Source organism: Pteronotus mesoamericanus, unplaced genomic scaffold (genome assembly GCF_021234165.1).
Source record: "Pteronotus mesoamericanus isolate MK-2021 breed Mesoamerican mustached bat unplaced genomic scaffold, CSHL_Meso_final scaffold_99, whole genome shotgun sequence".
In the NCBI taxonomy this organism is placed as follows: Eukaryota; Metazoa; Chordata; class Mammalia; order Chiroptera; family Mormoopidae; genus Pteronotus; species Pteronotus mesoamericanus.
In genome coordinates, this window is record NW_026555330.1 from 2,035,398 (window position 1) to 2,056,928 (window position 21,531).

Here is a 21,531-nt window from a genome sequence, read left to right on the forward strand (position 1 = left end):
TAAACTTATTGAATACAAACCATATCCTCTAGCCGTTCCCTCTCTCACCAGCCTCCTCACCTACCACTTGTTACCCTGCTCATTCTCCTCCAGCCAAACCAGCCTCTGTGCTCTCCCTGGAATGGATCAGGCTCCTTCCTGCCCTTTCAGCCTTTGCACTTGCTGTTTTCTCTGCCTGAAACACCCTCCAGAGCTTCACGGGGCTTGCTCTCTCGCTTAATTTAGCTTTCTCCTCAGATTATCACCACTTCTCTCCCAATGCTCATTTCCTGTAGTCATTTTGTTAGAGAGCTGCTTTCCTTGTGTGATTATTGTTTACCAACTCGTCTCCGGGAGGCATGACCTTTGTAAGGCAGGGACGTGCTCGTCTTATTTACCAGTGTATCCCCAGTGCCCACAACAATGCCTGCCTGACACATAAAAGCTCCTCACAAAGATTTATGAATGAATCTACCATTTTACTGAAATTGCTCTCTGACTTATTGGCAAATGAATTATCCTTTTCACATGTTAAATTTCTCATGACCTCCCTGTAGTAATTGACACCATGTGTCTTCCTGTCACTATTCTCTTTTAATTTCTCCATTTATGTGTGTGTAACTGACTGCCACCTCAGTGTCTCATACACTATCTTACAAGTTGTGAGGTCCTGTTAATTATTTCTTGGTACATCATCTCTCAAAGCCATCCTTTCTCCATCTCCTTCTCTACTTATCTCTTACTTGAAGTAACTTCCCTCTTCTCATTTTGCCTTACTCGGTGTATCCTCCATGTTATCATTAGCCTGAACTCAAATTGAACACATGACTTACCTTCATCTCTCTTGCAGCTCCCAGCACTTTCTGCCCCTGATAGCAGACACTCAGAAGTGTTGAATGAATAGTCCTGTGTTTCTGGGAGGGAGAACTGGTGGACATGTGATTACTTAAATGGCTGTAATTCTCTGAAAATAACTTGTGCTTAAATAATCCCTCTTTCTTCCGGTTTTCAAAATGCTGGGGAAAAATAGAAAGAAGAAAATTCTTTGTTGCACATTGATTTTTATGGGCTGTTTAAGTGACTGTAACACCACAATGTGCTGTTACAGCACTTCACAGTAGAGTTTTGTTATTCGCTCTAACAGAAGCAAAGTAATGTCTGTGCTTCTCTATTAAAGCAATTGTTTCTTCTCTCTTAAGCTAAAGGCTCCAGTGAATATTGACTTGCAGAGGAATCGGGGAAAAGACGAGCTGAAGTTCCCATCCCATGGATCCCCTGGGCGCGCCTTCCCAGTTTGTGGATGTGGACACGCTGCCGGGCTGGGGCGACCCGTGTGACGGCGCGTTAAATGCTTCCGATGCGGCAGCCGACGCAGACGCTATCAGATCGCCTTTTCTTTACAACAAGAATATCAATGGAAAAGTGGTTCTTTGGTAATTCTTTGATTAAATCACATCATGAGATGATAATACTTTCTCAGAACTTCTGCCTGATTTCTTTTTTCTCAGAGTTTCTTCTAAGCCTTTTTTATAAACCCTAGAGCATTTTTGAAATTTTGTTTGCATAGACATACAGGGCTTTATTGAGGCATAATTGACATATAATAAACGACGCATATTTAAAGTGCACAATTTGGTAAATTTTGACACATACATACACCCATGAAACCATCACCACAGTCAAGGTAGTGAAATTATTTATTACTCGCCCCCCAATTTCTTGTGTGTGTCCCTTCATAGGTCCCCTCCCTGTCCTTCCCTGCGTCTACACCCGCAAGCAGCCATTGATTGTTCTGTCACGCTAGGTTAGCTTGCGCTTTCTAGGGTTTTATATAAAGGGAATCGTGTATTCTTTTAGTCTGGCCTCTTTTATTCAACATAATTATTTGAAAGTTCGTCCATGTTCTTGAATGTATTAGTAGTAACACGTTCATTTTTATTAAAAGCTTTAGGAAGATATAATTCACCAATTTAAATTGTACAAGTCAATGGTAAATATGTCACAAAGTTGTGTAACCATCACCACAGTCAATTTCAGAATGTTTTCATCAACCCAAAGGTCCGTAATCGGTAGTTGTCATTCCCCCCCCCCGGCCCCTCCCCACTCCACACACACACAATCTCTCAGCTCTAGCCAACAACCAGTCTTTCTATATAGATTTTCCTGTTCTGGACATTTGATATAAATTGAATCAACTGTGACTTGGTTTAATTTAAGATACATCCATGTTATAGTCTGAATCAATGCTTCATTCTTTTTAATGACCAAATACAGTAATGCTCCATTGTATGGCTATACCACATTTAGTTTATCAGTTCATTAGTTGATGGACATTTGTGTTATTTCTACTTTCCGACTATTAGGAATAATACTGCTGTGCCTGAACTCGTTAAACCAACCCCTTTTGGCACTGTAAGCATTCAGGGACAATGGAAAAGAAATAGGAAGAAAGCAAAGGAATAACATGGCTTTGTTAGTTTCAGGGTTGTAGCAACTGCATTAAAGATCTGTCTAGGATGCCTCATTTTTCTGAGGTAGGCACAACTATTTTTCTGCTATTGCTTAAGCCTCTGAGCTATCAAAACCAATGTTGTGAAAGGAGTGAGAGTTGAATTTTTTTTCGTTTTCTTTTTTTAAAAAATGGATTTAGAGAGAAACATCTGTTTGTTGTTCCACATACCTATGCATTTGCTGTTATCCCTGTACGTGCCTTGACCAGGGATCGGGCCCCCAACACTGGCTCATCGGGATGACGCTCCAGCCCGCTGAGCTACCTGGCCAGAAACTAGCTTTCTTATCTCCCTCCTTATCCCCACACTTGCTCTTTATTTGTTTCCTCAGGAAAGGAGATGTGGCATTACTGAACTGTACAGCCATTGTGAATACCAGCAATGAAAATCTTACAGATAAGAATCCTGTGTCAGAAAGTATCTTCATGCTTGCAGGGCCTGATTTGAAGGAGGAACTCCAGAAACTTAAAGGTAAGTGAGTTTTCTTAGGTAGTTATTGCTTAGGAAGCATTTGTTTGATATTAGAAAAAGCAAAGTTTGCACTTTATGTGAGAAAATTATGTCGATGTAACTTTTGCTGCTGTTGTTAAAACTAAAAACAGCTTTTAAAAACTTCACAGTATGTTAGAAGCTGAACACTGAGACTTTACTCTCAGTAAAACTCCTATCATGTTCTTGAATTTTGAAATTACAGTCTTTGTAGCCAGTTAGATCTTTGGTAGCATTTTCCAATCTATATATTTTCTTGCACTGATCAGGCCATGTAAAACAACTTATCCTTGTCTAAACAAAATATTTCGTGTGTGTAATTTGATACTGAGAGAGAACTTTTTATATATCTCTTGGACCTATGGTATTGTAATTTTGAAATGAAATTGACTTATTGATACTACAAGAGCAAACATATTCTCAATTAACTTTGTACTTGCTACTGTTTTTTTTCCTACCATTGCATTGTTCTTCTGGCAATGTTTCGTTGGAAATGGGGACCGGAAGAGTCCTATTGGTTCAGAATCAAGTTTACTTTAATTTTAATTTATTTCCTTAAATGACCAACCGAGCAACCTTTTGTTATTGTTATTTGAGCCCGAATAGAATATTGTGAAATTCAGTCTTCCCATTTTTTAAAGAGTATCTGAAATACAGCAGTGGTTCTTAAAATGTAAACAGCACATCCCTCCTGTATGGAATCTTGACTTATTTGATCTTAACCATTTAACATTGACACCTGCTTTCTAGCCTCATAAAGGTGCTAGAATTTGAGCAAGAACATTCACAATGCTGGCTCTGTGAAGGAGGGATAGAGAGAGAAGAGCTGCACTCTCTCCTCAAGAAACTGAATTTTGACTGTGAGGGCAGAAGGAAAGAAAAAGTCTTCAATCAAACTAAAAACATGACACTGTGAAGAACATGTAGAAATTAGGAGACGTATTAGAGATAGTACTGAGGTTGTTGATGAAATTGACAGAGCATTTGGTCTGGAAAAATTCCTAATGGGGAGTATGTGTGTGTTTACTTTCACACCTTAGAGTTGGACTTAAGGATAAAAAAAGAAAATAATAAAATTTAATGTATGTGCACAAATAAACAGCCTTAATATTTAACAGCATGTGTTTGAGAGCCTTCAAACTGGGGTTCATATTATAATTCTGCCCTTTACTGCATACCTTCAGACCAGTTGCTCTACCTCTGAGCCCGAGTTTCCTTATCTCTAAGTGGGGATGTGCTAATAGTCCCTACTTCAGTTCCTGGCCCATAACAAGAGCTCAGTGAGTATTTGGGGATGGAAAAAATGAATATCATGAAGACTAACCTGAGCAATGGATGGTAAGTCCTGGGCACCGCCTCGGTGGTTGGCGTTAATGCTGGTGCCGGCTGCAGACCTCGGCTGTTGCTTAGTGAAGACAGACTATTAGTGATATACACAGTGCCGGGTACTTCATCCTGTCCGCTTTTTCCATCTTTAATGCCAGCTTCAGAAATGGTTACAAAGTATGACTTACCAAACATTGAGATGGTAGAAAGCTGGGATGAATAACGGGAGACATTGGGTGATAGACTAAAGATTTTTAAATACCTGTATTGACCGAAAGAATGAGCTAAAAAATGATAAAATTGACAGGGAAGAATATAAAAGCCTTGCATTAAGTTTAAAACATGACCCAAATCAGGATAGGGAAGTCCAGTTTGACAACTTTCTTATGTAAGAAAGTATTTGCTATCTCAGTCAGACAGCCTTTCCATGCACTCTCTCATTCATCCAAAAAAGCCTTTGGTAACGCTTGCCTCATACTTATTTCCCACGGAAAGCCAGTCATCGAGCCCTAAATAGATGCTTAATTTCTTTGTGTCAGCACTGCCTCCGGCCTCACCTGTGCTGCCGTCTAGACTACAGCCAGAGCCTCCCTCCCCAGTGGTCTCTCTCCATCTGGCCTTCTTTTCAAAAATATGTTTTCTGCACTAGGAAGCATTTGCTTTTTGAATTGTGAATTTTTCTCATTGCCCCCTGGCTCAAACCACGTGGCCTCGCATCACAATTAAGATCTTGGTTTCTTGTCTCCAGGCTCATCCCAGGTCCCTTCTCCCTTCTCACCCCACTTGAACCAAACTGATCTTCTCTCATTTCCTTGTCATCCAAGCTCCCTGTCAGCTTTGCATGTGCTGTTGTTCTTTTTCTCAGTTCTCAACTCTTAAGTCTTTGCTTAATCTCTTCCTCAAGGCACTCTTTACTTTTACTTCAGAATGGATCTGTCTCCTGATGGTACCATATTTTGCCATGTATCATGTGCACTTTTTTGCCCACATTTTTGAGGAAAAATAAGGATGCGCGTTATACGTGGGTAGTGCTAATTCTGTATCTATATAAATGTTTTTAATTCTTTTATTTATGCTTATGCGTTGAAAGTGTAACTCTAGAAAGCAATAATGATACCTCTATGCAAAATAATACCCTGGAATATGGTAATCGGTTTTGTTTCTAAATATAAATAAATAATTGAATTAAAAAATTAAAATGAAACTTTTTTTTTCCCTGAAAGTTTGGGCCAAAAATAGGGGTGCATGTTATGCACGGGTGTGCATTTATACACGGCAAAATATAGTATGTGCTCGTAGCTTGTATAGCTTTTCTTTTGTGTCTTATCACAATTGTGATTATAAGCTGTTTATGTGGTGGCTGTGCCCCATTAAAATTTGAACTCCCTGAGGTCAAGAGCTATATGATTTTTGGCTTCCACGTGCTTAGTGCCAGGAATAGTGAAGGCATCCTTTAAGTCGCTGAGGACTGAATAGTAATTCCCTGGACTTTTAATTGACTAGACTCAGAAGTGATTATTTTATTTCTACTGGAAATGCAAATAATATCAGACTATATTACTAGAAGTACAGCATCACAATTGAAGGTAACTTGTTATCAGCTTAAAACAGACTGTTATGTTTATAAGGTGTTTTATGTAAGCCTTATGGTAACCCCAAAGAAAGACAACCTATACTAGATACATAAAAGACAGAAAGCAATTAAAACATTAATTAGTTTTTTAAAAACTGAAAAGGAAGACAGTAGGAATGAAACAAAGGAACTAAAAAAGACTCAGGAGAACAACAAAATGACAATAGTTACTTTTTACCTATCAATAATTTAAATGTTAAAAAAAAGATTAATCAAAAGACACAGAATAACTGAAGAATAAAAAAAATACAACATCCAACAATGTGTTGCTGTAAGAGACTCACTTTGGCTTTAATGACACACACAGGCCGAAAGCGAAGTGGTGGGAAAGGGATTCCGTGGGAATGGAAACCGGAAGAGAGTAGGAGAGGCTATACGTACATCAGGTAAAATAGACCGTTAGTCAAAATTGGTCACAGAGACAGAGGCAAAAACAGATCAGTTCATCAACAGGATATAACAACTGTAAATATATATGCACCCAACATAGGAGCACCAAAATATTTAAGGCAAATATTAATAGAACTGAATGGAGAAATGGACACAGTACAGTAATATTCACATGCCTCAGTAGCTCACTTTCAACGTTGGGTGGGTCATCCAGTCAGAAAATTAATAAAGAAACAATAGGCCTAAGTAACGCTATAAGCCACATGATCCTAACAGATATAAGCAGAATGTTCTATCCAGTAGTACCAGAATATACATTCTTTTTAAGCTTACATGAAACATTCTTCAGGATGGATCATATACTGGCCCACAAAGCAAGCCTTATTAAATTTATGTTTTTTTCTGACCACAATGGTATGAAATTAATACCATAGGAGGATGTAAATGAAAAAAATTTCCAAGCACGTGGAATTTAAATAGCATACTCCTGAACAACCAGTGGGTCAAAAAGGAAAACAAGAAGAAAATCAAAATCTTGAGACAAATGCAAATGAAAATACAACACCAAAAATATGGGATGCAACAAAAAATAGTTCTAAGAGAGAGATTTATAACAGTAAGTGCTTACATTGAGAGAAAAGAACAATTTCAGAAAAACCTAACTTCAAACCTCCAGGAATTAGAAAAACAGTCGAAGCCCAAACTTAGCAGAGGGAAGGAAATTATAATAAAGAGTAGAGTAGAAATAAACAGAAACTAGAAATACAATAGGAAAAGTCAGTGAAAGAGAAATTGGATTTGTAAAAAAGATAAAATTGACAAACCTTAAGTTAGACTAATCAAGGAAAAAGAGAAAACTCAAAATTATAAATGAAAGAAGAGGTATTACGGTTGATACCATAAAAAAACAACAACAAAGGATTGTAAGAGACTACTATGAACAATTATATCCCAACATATTGGATAACCTAGAAGAAATTGGTAAATTCCTAGAAACATACAGCACACCAAGACTTAATCATGAAGACTTAATCTGAAAAGACCAAGAGTAGTGAGGGGCACGTTGGACTCAGGATTTGAATTAAAGTGGCCTGTCCGTCTTTCAGTACAGACCGCCTTTCTTCACATTGGCTGCTCCTTTCCTGCAAGCAGTTAGGTGTCTCCGCGTTGCCAAGTCAGTTACTTCTAGTTCATTGGCTCTCGGCCTTCCAGAATTTTGATGGTGCTTATCTGCACATATTCCCCCCTCTTTTTTTTTTTTTGTCATCCCTGTTTTCATGTCTATTGTATTGCTTCACTGTTATTTTGGGAACAGATTCATGTTTGTGTTCAACCCATATTTTTACCTGAAATTTCTCAACATTCTTAATACTTTCCGTTAAATGCATTGTTTTGTTGATGTTTTCCTAACACCACCATGACTTATATATGCTCTGTTGTCCCCAGGTTGTCGGACAGGGGAAGCCAAACTGACGAAAGGATTCCATTTAGCTGCCCGGTTCATCATTCACACAGTGGGACCGAAGTACAAGAGCCGCTACCGCACAGCTGCGGAGAGCTCGCTGTACAGCTGCTACAGAAACGTGCTCCAGCTGGCCAAGTACGGCTTGCCTGTCTCTGGGACGTAGCGTGCCACACGCCGTTCAAGGGCTGGGCTTTAAAGTGAAGCCTAGCTACGGCAGTCAGGTTATGAGGGATCTGACCATTTTGGAGGACTCTGAAGACAAGAGTTAATTCTCTTCTTACTCTTAGCAGACGAAAAGGAATGGCTTTGAGTGACTTGAGAATTTAACTTATTCCCATTCTACTCAGTTTTTATTTGGAATATATTTCCCCCAAATGGTGCAGTTAAATTGTATATTAATATAATTGTTAAATACTGCAATCGAGTTAACTATTATAGTAGATTTGTTGAAAGGACAAGGAAGAAGTTAAGCTGCATTTTTAAATCAGTTATATATTATGAGTGTTCGTAGTTTAATTTCTGTGCTTTCTGTTTGATTGCAGAGAGCAGTCGATGTCTTCTGTTGGGTTCTGTGTCATCAATTCTGCAAAACGAGGTTATCCCTTAGAGGATGCAACACACATAGCACTTCGTAAGTAGCATTGGAGACACTGTACACAAACTGGCCTAGCACCTCATAGGTGGGATTGGGGGTGCTGTACATAAATTGCCTTCAATTTATTTTATCACTAGTGAAATAGTTACAGCCAAAGAAGATTGGTTAACTGCTTGAGGCCCCCTGGGGTGAAACTAGTACTGACCAAGTACAGAGCTCTCAGGGTACTTTCTTGTGTTGACATTTTCATCCATTTGAGTAAAGGCTTGGAAGATTTACCCTTTAAATTTGAAAATGATACCAAGCTAAGAAGTATGGTTAATGCATTGGGTATTTGAATCATAATTCATAAGAATATTCATAGAATAAGAATAAGGCTGCAACAGTGAAATCAAAACAGATTTTATAACATCAGAGTCACATAGCGCTTTGCAGTCTAAAGCGCTGCAGCTTTCACGTGTGCTATTTGAACATGTGAAACCCTGCAGTTAGGTTTAAAAAAAGACTGAGCTCAACCATGGTGAGCAGGAAGGTCACTGTATAATAAAAAATAGGATGTTCAACTTGAGTGGGTTCGTGATCTCACTGTATTATATGCAGGTTCATATCGCATCTAGAGTTTTGTATGTAGTCCTGCATTTCACATCTCCTGAGACGGACACATGGAGGGCAAACGGTTTGCAACTAGCCGTGTTGCTCCTAAAGAAGGGCATGCTTTCAGCATCTGTGCGGCCCGCCTTCGGGGTCTGCAGCAGCCTCATCGTGGGCTTGGTCTATGCCACGATTTCAGAGTGGCAGTCCTTGCCCCTTTTGTGAGCCGTCATAAACTGCATTGGGCATCTGATGAAAGAAAGCTGAGAACCCTTCCCCTGGAGGAATGTACATGCCTGTGGAGTTTACATGGTTTACATGCTGTTTCAGGAAGCTCACAGACACTTCTAAGGCTTGTAGGTAAGGCCTCCAACAGCAGAGGGCAGGTACAAGACCAAGTGATATGGAGCGAGATCTGGTTCCATTTGAGACAAGATGCTCTGTAATGCGAAGGTATTTAAGTGAACTTCCTGTCAATGGGATGTTCATGCAGAAGCTAAATTGACAATCTATTGTAGATATTCTTCATTTAGGAGGGAAACCATACTAGATGATCTTGAAGGCCCCGTTTTATCTCTAGAATTCAAAGATGAGAAACTAGGAGTCTTAATACCCACCAAAAAATTACGAAGGTATTTGCATATATAAAATTATTATTATAAAGCTTAGAATTTAGGCTAGGGCATGTTGAGTTTTAAATAGTCTTATTTAATAATTAGCTATTTTTAAAACTAAGATCTGTATTGCTCAAGGATTTTATAGTAAACATATTTTCTAATTAAAGTATGTATTTATATGCATTCTCTATAGAGCGTATTAGACTGAGCTTGAGGAGCACAGGCCTTATCTCCATTTCGTGTTCACGGTGCTTCCATATGTCAAGAATGCTTTACAGATGGTACTTGCTCAAAAAATGGGTGTTTTAAAAAAGGGATGAAGAATTACTTTTATTGCCTCAGCAACCCTGTGTTTAGGTAGTATGGTACCCACTTTAGAAATAAAAGAAACTCAGAATTGACTCATGTTCTCAGGGTTATTCAGACTTGAAACATATATCCAGGCCTTCTGACTCTCAGGTTCAGTCACCTGTTCATTATGCTTGAGTTACAACTGCTTCAGTGGGAAACGACTGTGCTATGTCTATGTAGGTATTCTAAATGGAGCCTTACCAAATCAAAGTTTCTGACTTTATATAATATAAAGCTTCCTGTGGGACGTTTGGCAGGCCTCAACATCCTCTGATTCCACTTATCCCTGCTATGATATCCCATAGCTTAAGCTAAGCCACCTTTTTTGTTCCCATTTCATATAAAGTAATCGTGGTTAGGAAAAAAGGCAGCATAATTTTATTTAAAAAAAAAAAAAAAAAGCAAGCTCTGCATTATAATCAACTATCTGTGATTGAGTCCTATTTTACATTTGTTTAATACTTTTCAAAGTTTAGCCTTGGCTTGTGTGGCTCAGTGGATTGAGCGCCGGCCTATGAACCGAAAGGTCACTGGTTTGGTTCCCAGGCAGGGCACATGCATGGGTTGCGGACCAGGTCCTCAGTTGGGGGTGTGCAAGAGGCTACCAATCGATGTTTCTCTCCCTCTCTCTGCCCCTTCCTTCCCCTCTCTCTAAAAATAAATAAAAATAAAATCTTTTAAAAAATAATCATTTTCAAAGTTTAAAAAGGATAAAGGTTATTCTACAGCTAATTTTCATAGGCTATTATGGTGCTATTTTTCAAGGCAATGAGTATTTGCTCCCAAATGAAATTATCTGTCTTCTTTAGGCAGAGGTTAAAATTACTAGCAGCTTTCTCCATTACCTGAAAGATCAAATTGGAATAGTTATCCATCTTTAGATATGAAGACCTAAAAAACACATTGATATATTTTCTACTTTGAGTCAAATTTCAACCCCTGCATAGAACAGCTATAGAAAGTGAGACTTTAAAGGTTTTTTTATTGGCCCTGTTGGTTTTGCTTTCTGCTCTCCCTGACTTTTGCATTCACAAACTTAACTGGAACCTATACAAATAAAATCTAAGAGTTTGGTATGCTAACAGAAAAGTATAATTTAGCTACCTATTCTAATGGTGGTGAATAGTACTAATATTGTATAATTGGACTGGAAAGAGTGCCTCCTCCATTTTTGAAGAGCGAGATTAAGGATTTTTATAATTGTTTTTCATCAAATTTTAATATTTTTGTCTAATTTTTAGGTATTTAATTTATAAAACAGTTTGCTTTGTACTGGCATACAGAAAGAACATAGGGTATTGGCTTTAAACTTTTTGAAGCCAGATGATCAAATACATTTGTAATAAAAGTCAATGGATCTATTTAAAAAATAATGACAAATAAAAGGGACACTTAAAAAGGGAGTCAAGAAATCTGGTTTTTGGTCCCAGTTCTACCAGTCCTACTCTAGCTCTGTGGCCCCAGATAAATGACTTGCTAAAGTACCGTAGAGGTGTCAGCTTTGAGCGGTTATTGTAGTAACAGCAGATAAAGACCAACGGTAGCTATAAGGAACTTACATGAAGAAATTTCTAGGAATTTAATTAGCACAAGAAATGCAAAACTTTAAAATGGACAAGTTAACATTTTATAAGGCCTTTGTGACTTATTACACCTTAAATATAGTAGGAAAAATATAATTAATCTCATTAAAACACACACACACACAGATCACACACAGGTAATTGTGCCCTTTGCTTGCATACTTTCTGAGCATTTTGGAAATAAGTAGCTTGTATTCTCTTGTAGCAGACATGGGCCAAGAACAAATCTAATGGTGTAACTCTGAGTCCATAGTACCAAAACCTTTATTTCTTTTTAAGTTCTTACGGAAATTCCTTTCATTGAAAATGTAAGTACAATATCTTCTTGATAGATGTATGGAGACTATTTATCTTCTTATTCTTAGTTCATGTGCATTTCAGTTCTTCTCCAGAAGAAGCCGAAGGAAACATCAGCATTGAAATAAATTTGTCAGGTTATTTATTCAGTCAACAAAACTGAATGCCTACTATGTGCTAGGCCCAGTGCTGTACAGAAGAGGACACAGTGGTGAGGAAAAACAGACAATGGTGTTTGTTCTTGTTGTGTTTCCATTTTGGGAGTTTTAATGTCCCAGATGTCATTCCCACCCGTTAAAGGGTTTTCACTGAAAGTTAGGCACGTGACATCCTCGTTGGTTGCAGAGAATAGCACACAGATAAAACCTCGAAAGGAGAAGCCTGGCGTGGCAGTTGGTACTGCAGCCTTCTAACCACATCATTTTTTTTTCTTCTTTATGCAGAATTACTTCCTGAATGAACTCTCCTGAGGGAATTGAATTTAATTACTATTTGGCATTGTATTATGTCTTCCAAAGGATATCCCACAATTATATGCTGGGAAATTACTATGTGTGAACATTAAAACTTGGCATCAGAGCAAATAGAAGGAAATCCCCCTTTCAAAGTTTAAGTAATTTTTTAAAATAGAGGAATAGATGGAGAAATGAAACAATTTGTTACCTAACAGAGAGAGAAGTATAAATATTTGTTCAGTCCTTCAACACATGGCTCTGCCCTGTTAGGCTCTCACGATACAGTGGCGAGCGAGGCAGACGATATGTAGGTAACTGGAGTCATACAGGATTAATGCAGTTACTAGTTACTTTAGAATAATTGCTTACTAGGTCCTAAAGTGTGCTAGGCCCTGGTAATGTTAACGGAACATACATTCTTGTATTTTATGTATAATGTAAAATAGCCTTGAAGAAACTCACTATCTAGCTATGAAATGCTGTGAGAATTTCACAAATGGAGGGTTACTCAAAACATTGTAGGAGAAGCAGGGAGAGATGGAGTTCTACACCAAGGAGATGGCTTTTGACTAGGCCTTGAAAAATGAGTGGGAGTTCATTGAGGGAACATCACGGTGGGCGAATGGTCTTCTAGTGAAAGGTAACTGTGCACACAGAGGCAGGGTAGCGTGAAAGCGAGTGGCAGATTCTGAGCGCAGCAAAGCCCATTTGGCTGAAGCACAAGGTGTATGGGGGGAGATGGGACTAAGGAGCAGGGGTGCAGGGGTGGTTGGCTGAGGTCACTGTGTGAAAGGCATGCTAAGGACTTTGGATCTTAACCTATATGCGGTGAAGAGCCATCAGAAGCGTTTAGTAAGGAGGATAACATAAGATGACTCAGCAACAGTGGATATGTAGAGAAATGAGTGAACGGTTAAGAGCTTATTGGCAAAGTCTTGGTAAGGATTGAGAGCAGCTGGGAGAGAGAAAGAAGAGATGTTAGAAGTATCAGCAATAGACTTTAAAGGACATGAAACCCACTGAAAATGCAAACTGAAGGAAGAGGTGAAGAAAGTGCCAGAACAGTCAGAATTCTAGCTTGGGCGAGTGGATGGATATTTCTTTGCAACTGGAAAAAGGAATACAGGTAAAGGAGCAGACTTGGAGGGGAATGATGCTGGGATCAGGTGTGGACAGGCTGAGTTTGAGGTTTCCGGATTATGTGAGCAAACATGCCCAGTAGGCAGTAGGGGATTCAGGGTTTTTGTTCAAAAAACATAAAGATTTGAGATCCATCAGCATTTGGGGTAGAACCTAACCAGCAAATTAGTGAGCTAAAGAGAATATATATGTCAAGAAAATAAGAAATTTGGAGGACAACATTTTTAAAAGGTGGGGCACGGGCATTTTTAGAGAGAGAGCTGGAGAGCTAGACCCACCAGTAAGCTGAGGCCTGAGAAAAGGCCGTCAGGCCTCATGAATAGAAAGTCGATAGAGAAGAATCTGGGTAACCCAGAAATTAAGAAAAGTATCACTGAGCTTCGGTTTGCTGGGATTTTGGCAGGGATGAAGGGCTGAGTAGGACATCTCGTAATGGAACTGAGTGAATGGGAAGACACTGGGCTAGATCATTCTGGTCAGAGAGAGCGGCCACAAGGGAAAAAGGAAAACACCAGATGAGGGAGAGCTGTCTGGAGGCGGCATCTTCTGTGGCTGGGTGCCATTCTAGACTCTGGCAGTGAAGCAGTAACGACAACAAAGCTCAGGCCGCTGTGGAGCTTTCATTCTAGAGGACTGGGGTTGGGAGGAGGCGGGGAGGACATACTGTGCACGAGAGTCTCCACGAAATGTCTGTAATAGCTGCTGTGGAGGAAGGCGAATCAGAAAAGGTTTTCGACGAGGGTAGTCGGGGCAGGCTTCGCCGATAAGGTATCCTTGAGCAGGGACCTGAGGGAGATGCGTAGTGATGGCCTGCAAAAATAAAACTTTGAAGGGTTTGTTTTTTTCATACATAAGTGACTCCTTTCACTAAATAATCTTTCCTTTTTTTCCTTAGGCACTGTAAGGAGATTCCTAGAGATTCATGGGGAGACCATTGAAAAAGTAGTATTTGCTGTCTCTGAACTGGAAGAGGTATTTTGCTAATTGTGTTTCAATGTTTAAATCTTATAGACCAATATTCGTTATAAATAGAGATGCAAAAATGTTTAACAAAATATTAGCAAACTGAATCTAGCAACATATAAAAGGGTTCTATACCATCATCAAGTGGGATTTATCTCAGGAATGTAAGGTTGGTTCAACATAAAAAAAATCAATCAATGTAATGCACCATAGTAATAGAATAATGAGTAGAATACTAGAATAAAGGATAAAACTATGTGATCATCTCAGTAGATGAAGAAAGAACATGGGACAAAATCTAACTCCCTTTCAGGATAAATATGCTCAAAAAAGTAAGCACAGAAGGGAACTTCCTTAACCTGGCAAAGGGCACCAGTGAAAGACCCATTGCAGGCAGTATACTTAATGGCGAGATACTGGAAGCTCTCTGCTGAAGATCAGGAAGAGACGAGGATGTCCGCTGTCGCCAATTCTATTCAGCATTGTGCGGCTTCTACCCAGGGTGTGTGGGCAACAAGAAGAAGTAAAAAGCACCCAGACTGGAAAGAAAGAAATAAAAGTGTTTCTATTTGCAGATGACATGATCTTGTATATAAAAATGCTAGTTACGCCTACAAAAATGCTATTAAAACTAAATAGAGTTCAGCAGCATTACAGGACACGAGATGAACATAAAAATAAATGGTGTTTTCTATATTCCCAGTAAATAATCTGAAAATGAAATTAAGTAAACAGTTTCACTTACAGAAACATCAAAAAGAATCAAATTTTTTAGACTAAACTAAAAAAGGATAAGATGTATATTGAAAACTACAAAATACCTTTGAAAGAAATTTTAAAACTTCCAAGTAAATAGAAAGGCACCCGTATTCATGAACAGGAAGACAGCGTCATTGAGGTGGCAGCGTTCCCCGGGTTGTTCAGGTGCTGCTGGACGTGCAGCTCTTTCAGGGCATCCTGAGGAAAGCGTTTCCCAGACCCACGTGTGGGAGTCTGTGGTGTGGCGAGATTTATTCGGGTAGAAGGCTGCCCCTGGGTCCCATCTCCATCTCTCCTGCCATGGAAGAAGTCTAACCGTGTCCTCAGCAAGCCCAAAACAAAGGCCAGTGTCCAGAGTGTCTGTTTTGTATTCCTGCCTGGAGCCTGCGTTTGGAGTCCGTGCAGCTGGCTCCAGGCTGCTGGGCCAGTGCAGGTCACGGAGAGAGAGAGCTCTCTTCATTCTCTGGGATTATATTATCTCGGGCTTGGGAAGAACCAGGAGTTTATTCAGAATAACCAGTCAACTTCCCAAGCTTTTGTGGACCTCTAAGGGGTCTACCCACTAGCTAGTTGATCCCTTTCCCAGATTAGACTGACAGACCTCTGTGGTCAAGCACCACGCCTTGTGCTGTTTTGACTTTTATTGTGTGTGTGTGTACTTCCCTGTGACCTCCCAGCAAGGGAGGTGTGTGAATCCTTGGTGAGGCAATGCTGCAATCCCCTGCCTGTAGCTTCCAGAGGACGCAAACCAGCTTAGGCTTCCCAGCCCATTAAGCTCAATAATGTCCAATTCCCTTTGCTTCCTTACGTAATAATTAGCTCACTATCTATAACAACAGTCTTACAGATTTAACAAAATGTCTATCAAAATCACAACTGATATTTTTTAGAAATTAACAAATTGATCCTAAATTTCACATGGGTATGCAAGCGCCCCAGAACAGTAAAAACAAACAAACAAACTTGAGGAGAGGGGAACAATTTGCAGGATTCACACTTAACCTGTTTGGAAACTTACTTAATGTCCTGTAATCAAGACTGTGTGGCCCTCGTGTGAGAATAAACATGGATCGGTGGGACAGAATGTTGGACAGGACTGCCAAGACAATTTAATGCAGACACAATAGTCCTACCAACAGATGGTATTGGAGCAATTGGATTTCTGCATGCAAAACAAAGAAGTTGGACTGCTACCTCACATCATATACAAAAATTAACTACTGGATGTAGGACTTATGCATAAAAGCTAAAACTGTAAAACTGGTAGAAGAAAACATAGGTGTAAACACAGGTATAAATCTTCATGACCTTGGATTAGGCAATGGTTTCTTAGAAATGACATCAAAAGCACAAGAAACCAAAATAAACAAAGCAATTGGTCACTCTCATAATTCACAATGAAAAGATAACTCAATTTTAAAATGGGCAAAAGTTGTTATTTATGCAAAGGAGTTGAAAATTTATGTCCTCAAAAAAACTTACCAAGCATGTTTATAGCAGCCTTATTCGTGTTTGCCGAAGCTTGGAAGAAAACAACATGTCCCTCAGTGGGTGAATGGATAAATAAAATGTGGTACATCAAAATAGCGGCATACAGTTCAAGGCTAAAAGTAATTGTGCTATTAAGCCATAAAAAGATAAGGAGGAAACTCAAATGTATATTACTGAGTGAAAGAAGCCGATCTGAAAAGGCTACATACTGTGATTCCAACTGTATGACATTCCTGGGAAAGGCAAAACTATGAAGACAGTAGACAGACCAGGGGTTGGGGATGAGGAAGAGGTGAACGGGCAGCATGCAGAGGGTTTTTAGGGCAGTGGAACTACTCGGCACGGGACTGTAAGGATGGGTACACGTCGTTCGACGTTGGTGCAAACGTACCGAATGGACAGCATGAAGCCTGAACCCTGACGTAAACTATGGGTGGTTAGATGTGACATTGCAGGTTCATCAGTCGTAACAGACACACCACTCTGGTGGCTGCGGACTTGTTTGGATCTGGGGGATATAGGAAATCTCTATACCTTCTCAGTTTTGTTTTGAACCTTAAACGGCTCTAAAAAAAGTCTTTTTTTAAAAAATGGGTAGAGGTTTTAAATGGAAGAGAGACACAGATGAGATACACGGAAGAGATACAGATGCCCAATAAGTACATGAAAAGATGCTCTACAACATTAACCATTAGAAAAATGCAAATCAAAATGACTTCACTTCGGTTCATATGGATATAATTACATAGTAACAAGTGCCGATGAGGGTTTGGAGAAATTAGAACCTTCATATATATCTAGTGAGAATGTAAAATCATGCAGCTGCTTTGGAAAACAGTCTGGCAGTTTCTCAAAAAGTTGAACAGAGATTCCATTCTTAGGTATATACAAAAGAGAATCAAAAATATATGTCCACACAAACACTTGTACACAAAATACAGAAAAGGGGAATAATAGGTTTACAGTTCAGATGGAAAACAATACAATAATTAATAAATAAAAATACTAGAATAAACTGTGTTTTGACAACTGTAAGCCTACTTTTGCCCACCCTTGTATTTATGTCAGCATTATTCTTAATAGCCAAAACGTAGAAACAACTAAATGTAATCAACTGATGAATTAAGAAACAAATATGTATATACATACAGTGGAATGTCCTTAAGCTACAAGAAGGAACGACGTACTGACACATGCTGCAGCAGGGCTGAACCGTGCAAACACTGTGCTAAGTGAAAGAAGCCAGACACAAAAGTCCAGAGTCTGTATTTCATTTATATGATGTGTCCAAAATAGGCAAATTCATACAGCCCAAAGTAGATCGGTGGTTGCCAGTGTCAGGGAGGGAGGAATGGGGAGTGACCTAGCTAGTGAGTTGAGATTGTCTTTTTGGGATGATGAGAATGTTCTGGAATTAGAGGATGGTGACGATTTTAGAACTTTGTGAATATACTAAAACCCACTGAATTGTAATATTGTAAAGGTGAATTTTATGGTATGTGAAGTCTATCTCAGCTTTTTTTAAAAGGCTGTAAAGATGGTATCTTCAGTCTTCTTATGTATGTACCTTATGTACTTATACATGCAAGATGATGCAGTATTACAGGTGACACAATAAGAAAACCGACATCGTGGTTTCTTGAATGGTTTCTAAGCAATTCCATCGTTCTTTGGTTTCTTATTCTAGTTTAGGGTTCTTTTAGTGTAGTTGGGAATAATTGATGGCTATTCATTAAAAAAAAAGTCTCTAGGATAATGAAAAATGTACTGGAAAAGTAAGAGCACTAAATGCCTATAATGTATCCTGGATTTGTAAATGAGTCCAATGAGCCAACCCACATGGAAATTATAAGACAGAATGAGTTTCATTCTAATTTGTTTTTTAGAAAGAAAAATTTACCTTTGTTCTTTGGAAAATTTCTAAAGAAGAATAAAATAAAGAAGAATTGAAATAGCAATTCTTCACAAAGAGTTAGAAGCATTTAAAAAAGCCCTCAAAAACCAAACTGGGCCAGTGTACCCTGACGGCACAGGGAGCGTGGAGGAGGTAGTGCCTGAGCCGAGCCCTGCAAGACAAATGTCATTAGTGAGGTGAAGGCCGGGGAAGGGGACGGGAGGGGCAAAACTGCCTGTTCCAGGCTCAGTCCCCTGCAGTCACCGAACGGGAGTTGTATTTCCCTAGCTAGTGACGGTGGATCTGAAACAGAGCCGCGGAGGGCCCCGGACAGCATCTGGCCGGAGCTCGGAGGATGAAGGTCTTCCTCCTTGAGGGAGGCCGTCTTCACAGCGTCAGAACAGCACTAAGCATGGGGGATGCCTGCTTTGTTACTCCATGGTTTATCACAGAATGTCTTGCTTTTCTGACACAGGCTACTTACCAAAAGCTGCTACCTCTGTACTTCCCAAGGTCGTTGAAGGAGGAGAGGCGATCGCTGCTGTACCTACCGGCAGATATTGGAAACGCAGAAGGGGAGCCTGTGGTACCTGAACGGCAGATTCGAATAAGTGAGAAACCCGGTGCCCCGGAGGGTGAGTTCTGTCTTCCTTAATCGCCCTCTTCAGGGAAGGGAAGTGACTGATCACCCAGGAAGTGGGGAGCACAGCTAGGCCTCGGGGAAGCTGTCTGTCAGTGTGACACTTAACATGAAGACCAACTCAGATGTTTTTAGTGTCTTATTCATGTTACAATTTACTCTTTGAATTAAAAAGTAAATAAATACACCCACACATATAATGCCAAGTCTGTGTTAGGCAATAGAAATTCAGAGGTGGCTGACTTACAGCATTCCTACCCTCATGAAGTTTATAGTTTCGTTCGGGACACTGTTGAGATAGTAGTCACGTACATTATCATCTGACATTTTCAACGGCTTCAACAACGTCTTCTAAAGCCACACCTAACACTGAATTCTAAGACAAGATACTGCAACTATTCATTTTGTGTCTTAAGGCTCCATACTCACATAGATTGAAACACTGTCCGAGCGCAGTAGGAAGGAGAGCCTGACTCTGTCCGGCGTGACAGCTTGTACTGATCTGCATGGGTCTGTATGTTTGAGGTTGTAAGTCGCTGCTGCGAAGACAGCCTTCCAGGCTGCAGTGCTGGGAATTGATCTCAAAATTCATCAGCTTAGGAATCACTATGTGATTCCTACTGTGAACAGTTTTAAATGAGCATCAGGTTAAAATCTCTAGAAGGCCACTGATCTCCTTTCAATCACTAGTACACAGACTTGAATCAGACAGGAATTCTAAATGGCGCAGCATCGGGCAGTGTCTCTGCACCAAGCTTTGCTGGCGAGGCGCCCGTGCGCTCCAGGGAGCCTCCAGGGGGCTACACCTTTGGACTCTGCCCAGACTCCCTTGGAAAGCCCCATAATTGGCATCGCCACTGTAGAATATAATCCTTCTGAATGCATAAAATGCCTTTTCCATAACAAGGAGTAATGAATAGCAAAAAGGAGATGGCATTGCTGGGCAGTAGATGAGACTAACTCATTCGCCAAAGCTCCCTGCCTATCCCCCATTCTCAAAGAGTGATTGATTTGCTTCTGTATCTCAGGAAATACTGTCACTTCATACCTATGAGCCCTAGAGTTCTTAAATACTTTCCATTGGAATGTGAACTCTGTTAAAAATAGAGGTAAAATCAGCTTTACTTGAGGGATTAAAAGGAGATCCGTGGGTATTTTTTAATAAAAGCAGACCCTTCTCAGCTGTGGGCCTGTCGCAGCCTGGAGCAGTGGAGTAGGTGGGAGGCAGTCCCAGCCCGATGACCCGCCAGGCTGAGCTTTCAGGTGGTGGCATTGCCTTAGCCACCCAGGGGTTTTGTTTGTTTTTCTTTAAAAAAAAATTTATTTTAACCAGTCTGGCAAGGCAGTGGGAAACACGCTAAGACATGATCCACAAATGATCACATGGATAAATCAGAGAGTGAACCTATTTATTTGTAGTGAAAACTGTAATTGTTACGGACCACACTGGGGCGTGGCCCGTGTAGAAAACCAGGATGCCGAGTTAGAGTCTGCACACACCTTAGCGACTGTGGGTTATGCCCTGCGGTCCTGGTCCGTCCTTCTTTCTTCATCAGTTACCTGACCAAAGGGCTGAAGTTTATGTGCTGACCAATTAGGTGCTCCTTCCTTAAACAGTTCTGGATAAATGACCCCAGACATTTGTTGGTTTGCTTCATCGTTTCAGTTCTTCAAATGCCTAAATCTGATTTCACTTTCATTCTCAAAGTACAGCCTTAATCCCATTTTTTGCGTTGGCACCCAGTCGTCCCCATTGCGCATTCACAACCTGTTTGTACCACTTACTGCCAGGTTTTGTCCTAAGCTTGCTCTCTATTGATAGTATTTTTGTTACAGACAACCAAGAAGAGGAGGATGAAGGCTTGGGAGTTGATCTCTCTTTCATTGGCTCTCATGCTTTTGCTCGGATGGAAGGAGATATTGATAAGCAAAGAAGACTGATCCTTCAGGGACAGTTATCAGAGGCAGCCCTGCAGAAGCAGCATCAGAGAAAGTAAGGCAAACGCGCTGGCCCGAAAGACAGCTGAGAGGAGAGCGCCTCACAGCTGCTCAGTGGCCTGTGTTATAATATATTCTAACTTATTCCTCGTGACAGTCCAGTGAGGGCAATATTGTCCCCATTTTGCAGATGCAGAAATTCAAGGTTAATTTATCAGCGGTCACAGGTAGTATGTGCTGAAGCCCGTGTTCAGATGCACTTCTGGTTTCAGAGTTTCTGCTCTTTTGCTGTCATTGCGGTGCCTCTGGGGGAGGTTCTATTGTAAATGTGGAAACTGGGGAAAGGCAAAGGCAGACTTACAAAGTTTTTACCTGACTTCACTGCATTCGTAATTAAAATGTAATCTACAGTTTTATTAAATTTC

The 21,531-nt window shown here is 40.0% G+C and overlaps 1 protein-coding gene across 2 annotated transcripts in view; it reads left to right on the plus strand.

Annotated features, from left to right (window-relative positions):
• Nucleotides 1-21,531, plus strand: part of GDAP2 (ganglioside induced differentiation associated protein 2) — a 61,928-nt gene that overhangs the window by 6,101 nt on the left and 34,296 nt on the right. For both annotated transcript variants that reach the window (XM_054565003.1, XM_054565004.1), the window contains exons 2-8: nucleotides 1,179-1,412; nucleotides 2,821-2,960; nucleotides 7,774-7,927; nucleotides 8,335-8,423; nucleotides 14,317-14,393; nucleotides 19,004-19,163; nucleotides 21,005-21,161. In XM_054565003.1, the coding sequence (XP_054420978.1) occupies nucleotides 1,246-1,412; nucleotides 2,821-2,960; nucleotides 7,774-7,927; nucleotides 8,335-8,423; nucleotides 14,317-14,393; nucleotides 19,004-19,163; nucleotides 21,005-21,161 (944 nt within the window). In that variant the 5' untranslated portion in view covers nucleotides 1,179-1,245. The remainder of the gene's footprint in view (nucleotides 1-1,178; nucleotides 1,413-2,820; nucleotides 2,961-7,773; nucleotides 7,928-8,334; nucleotides 8,424-14,316; nucleotides 14,394-19,003; nucleotides 19,164-21,004; nucleotides 21,162-21,531) is intronic.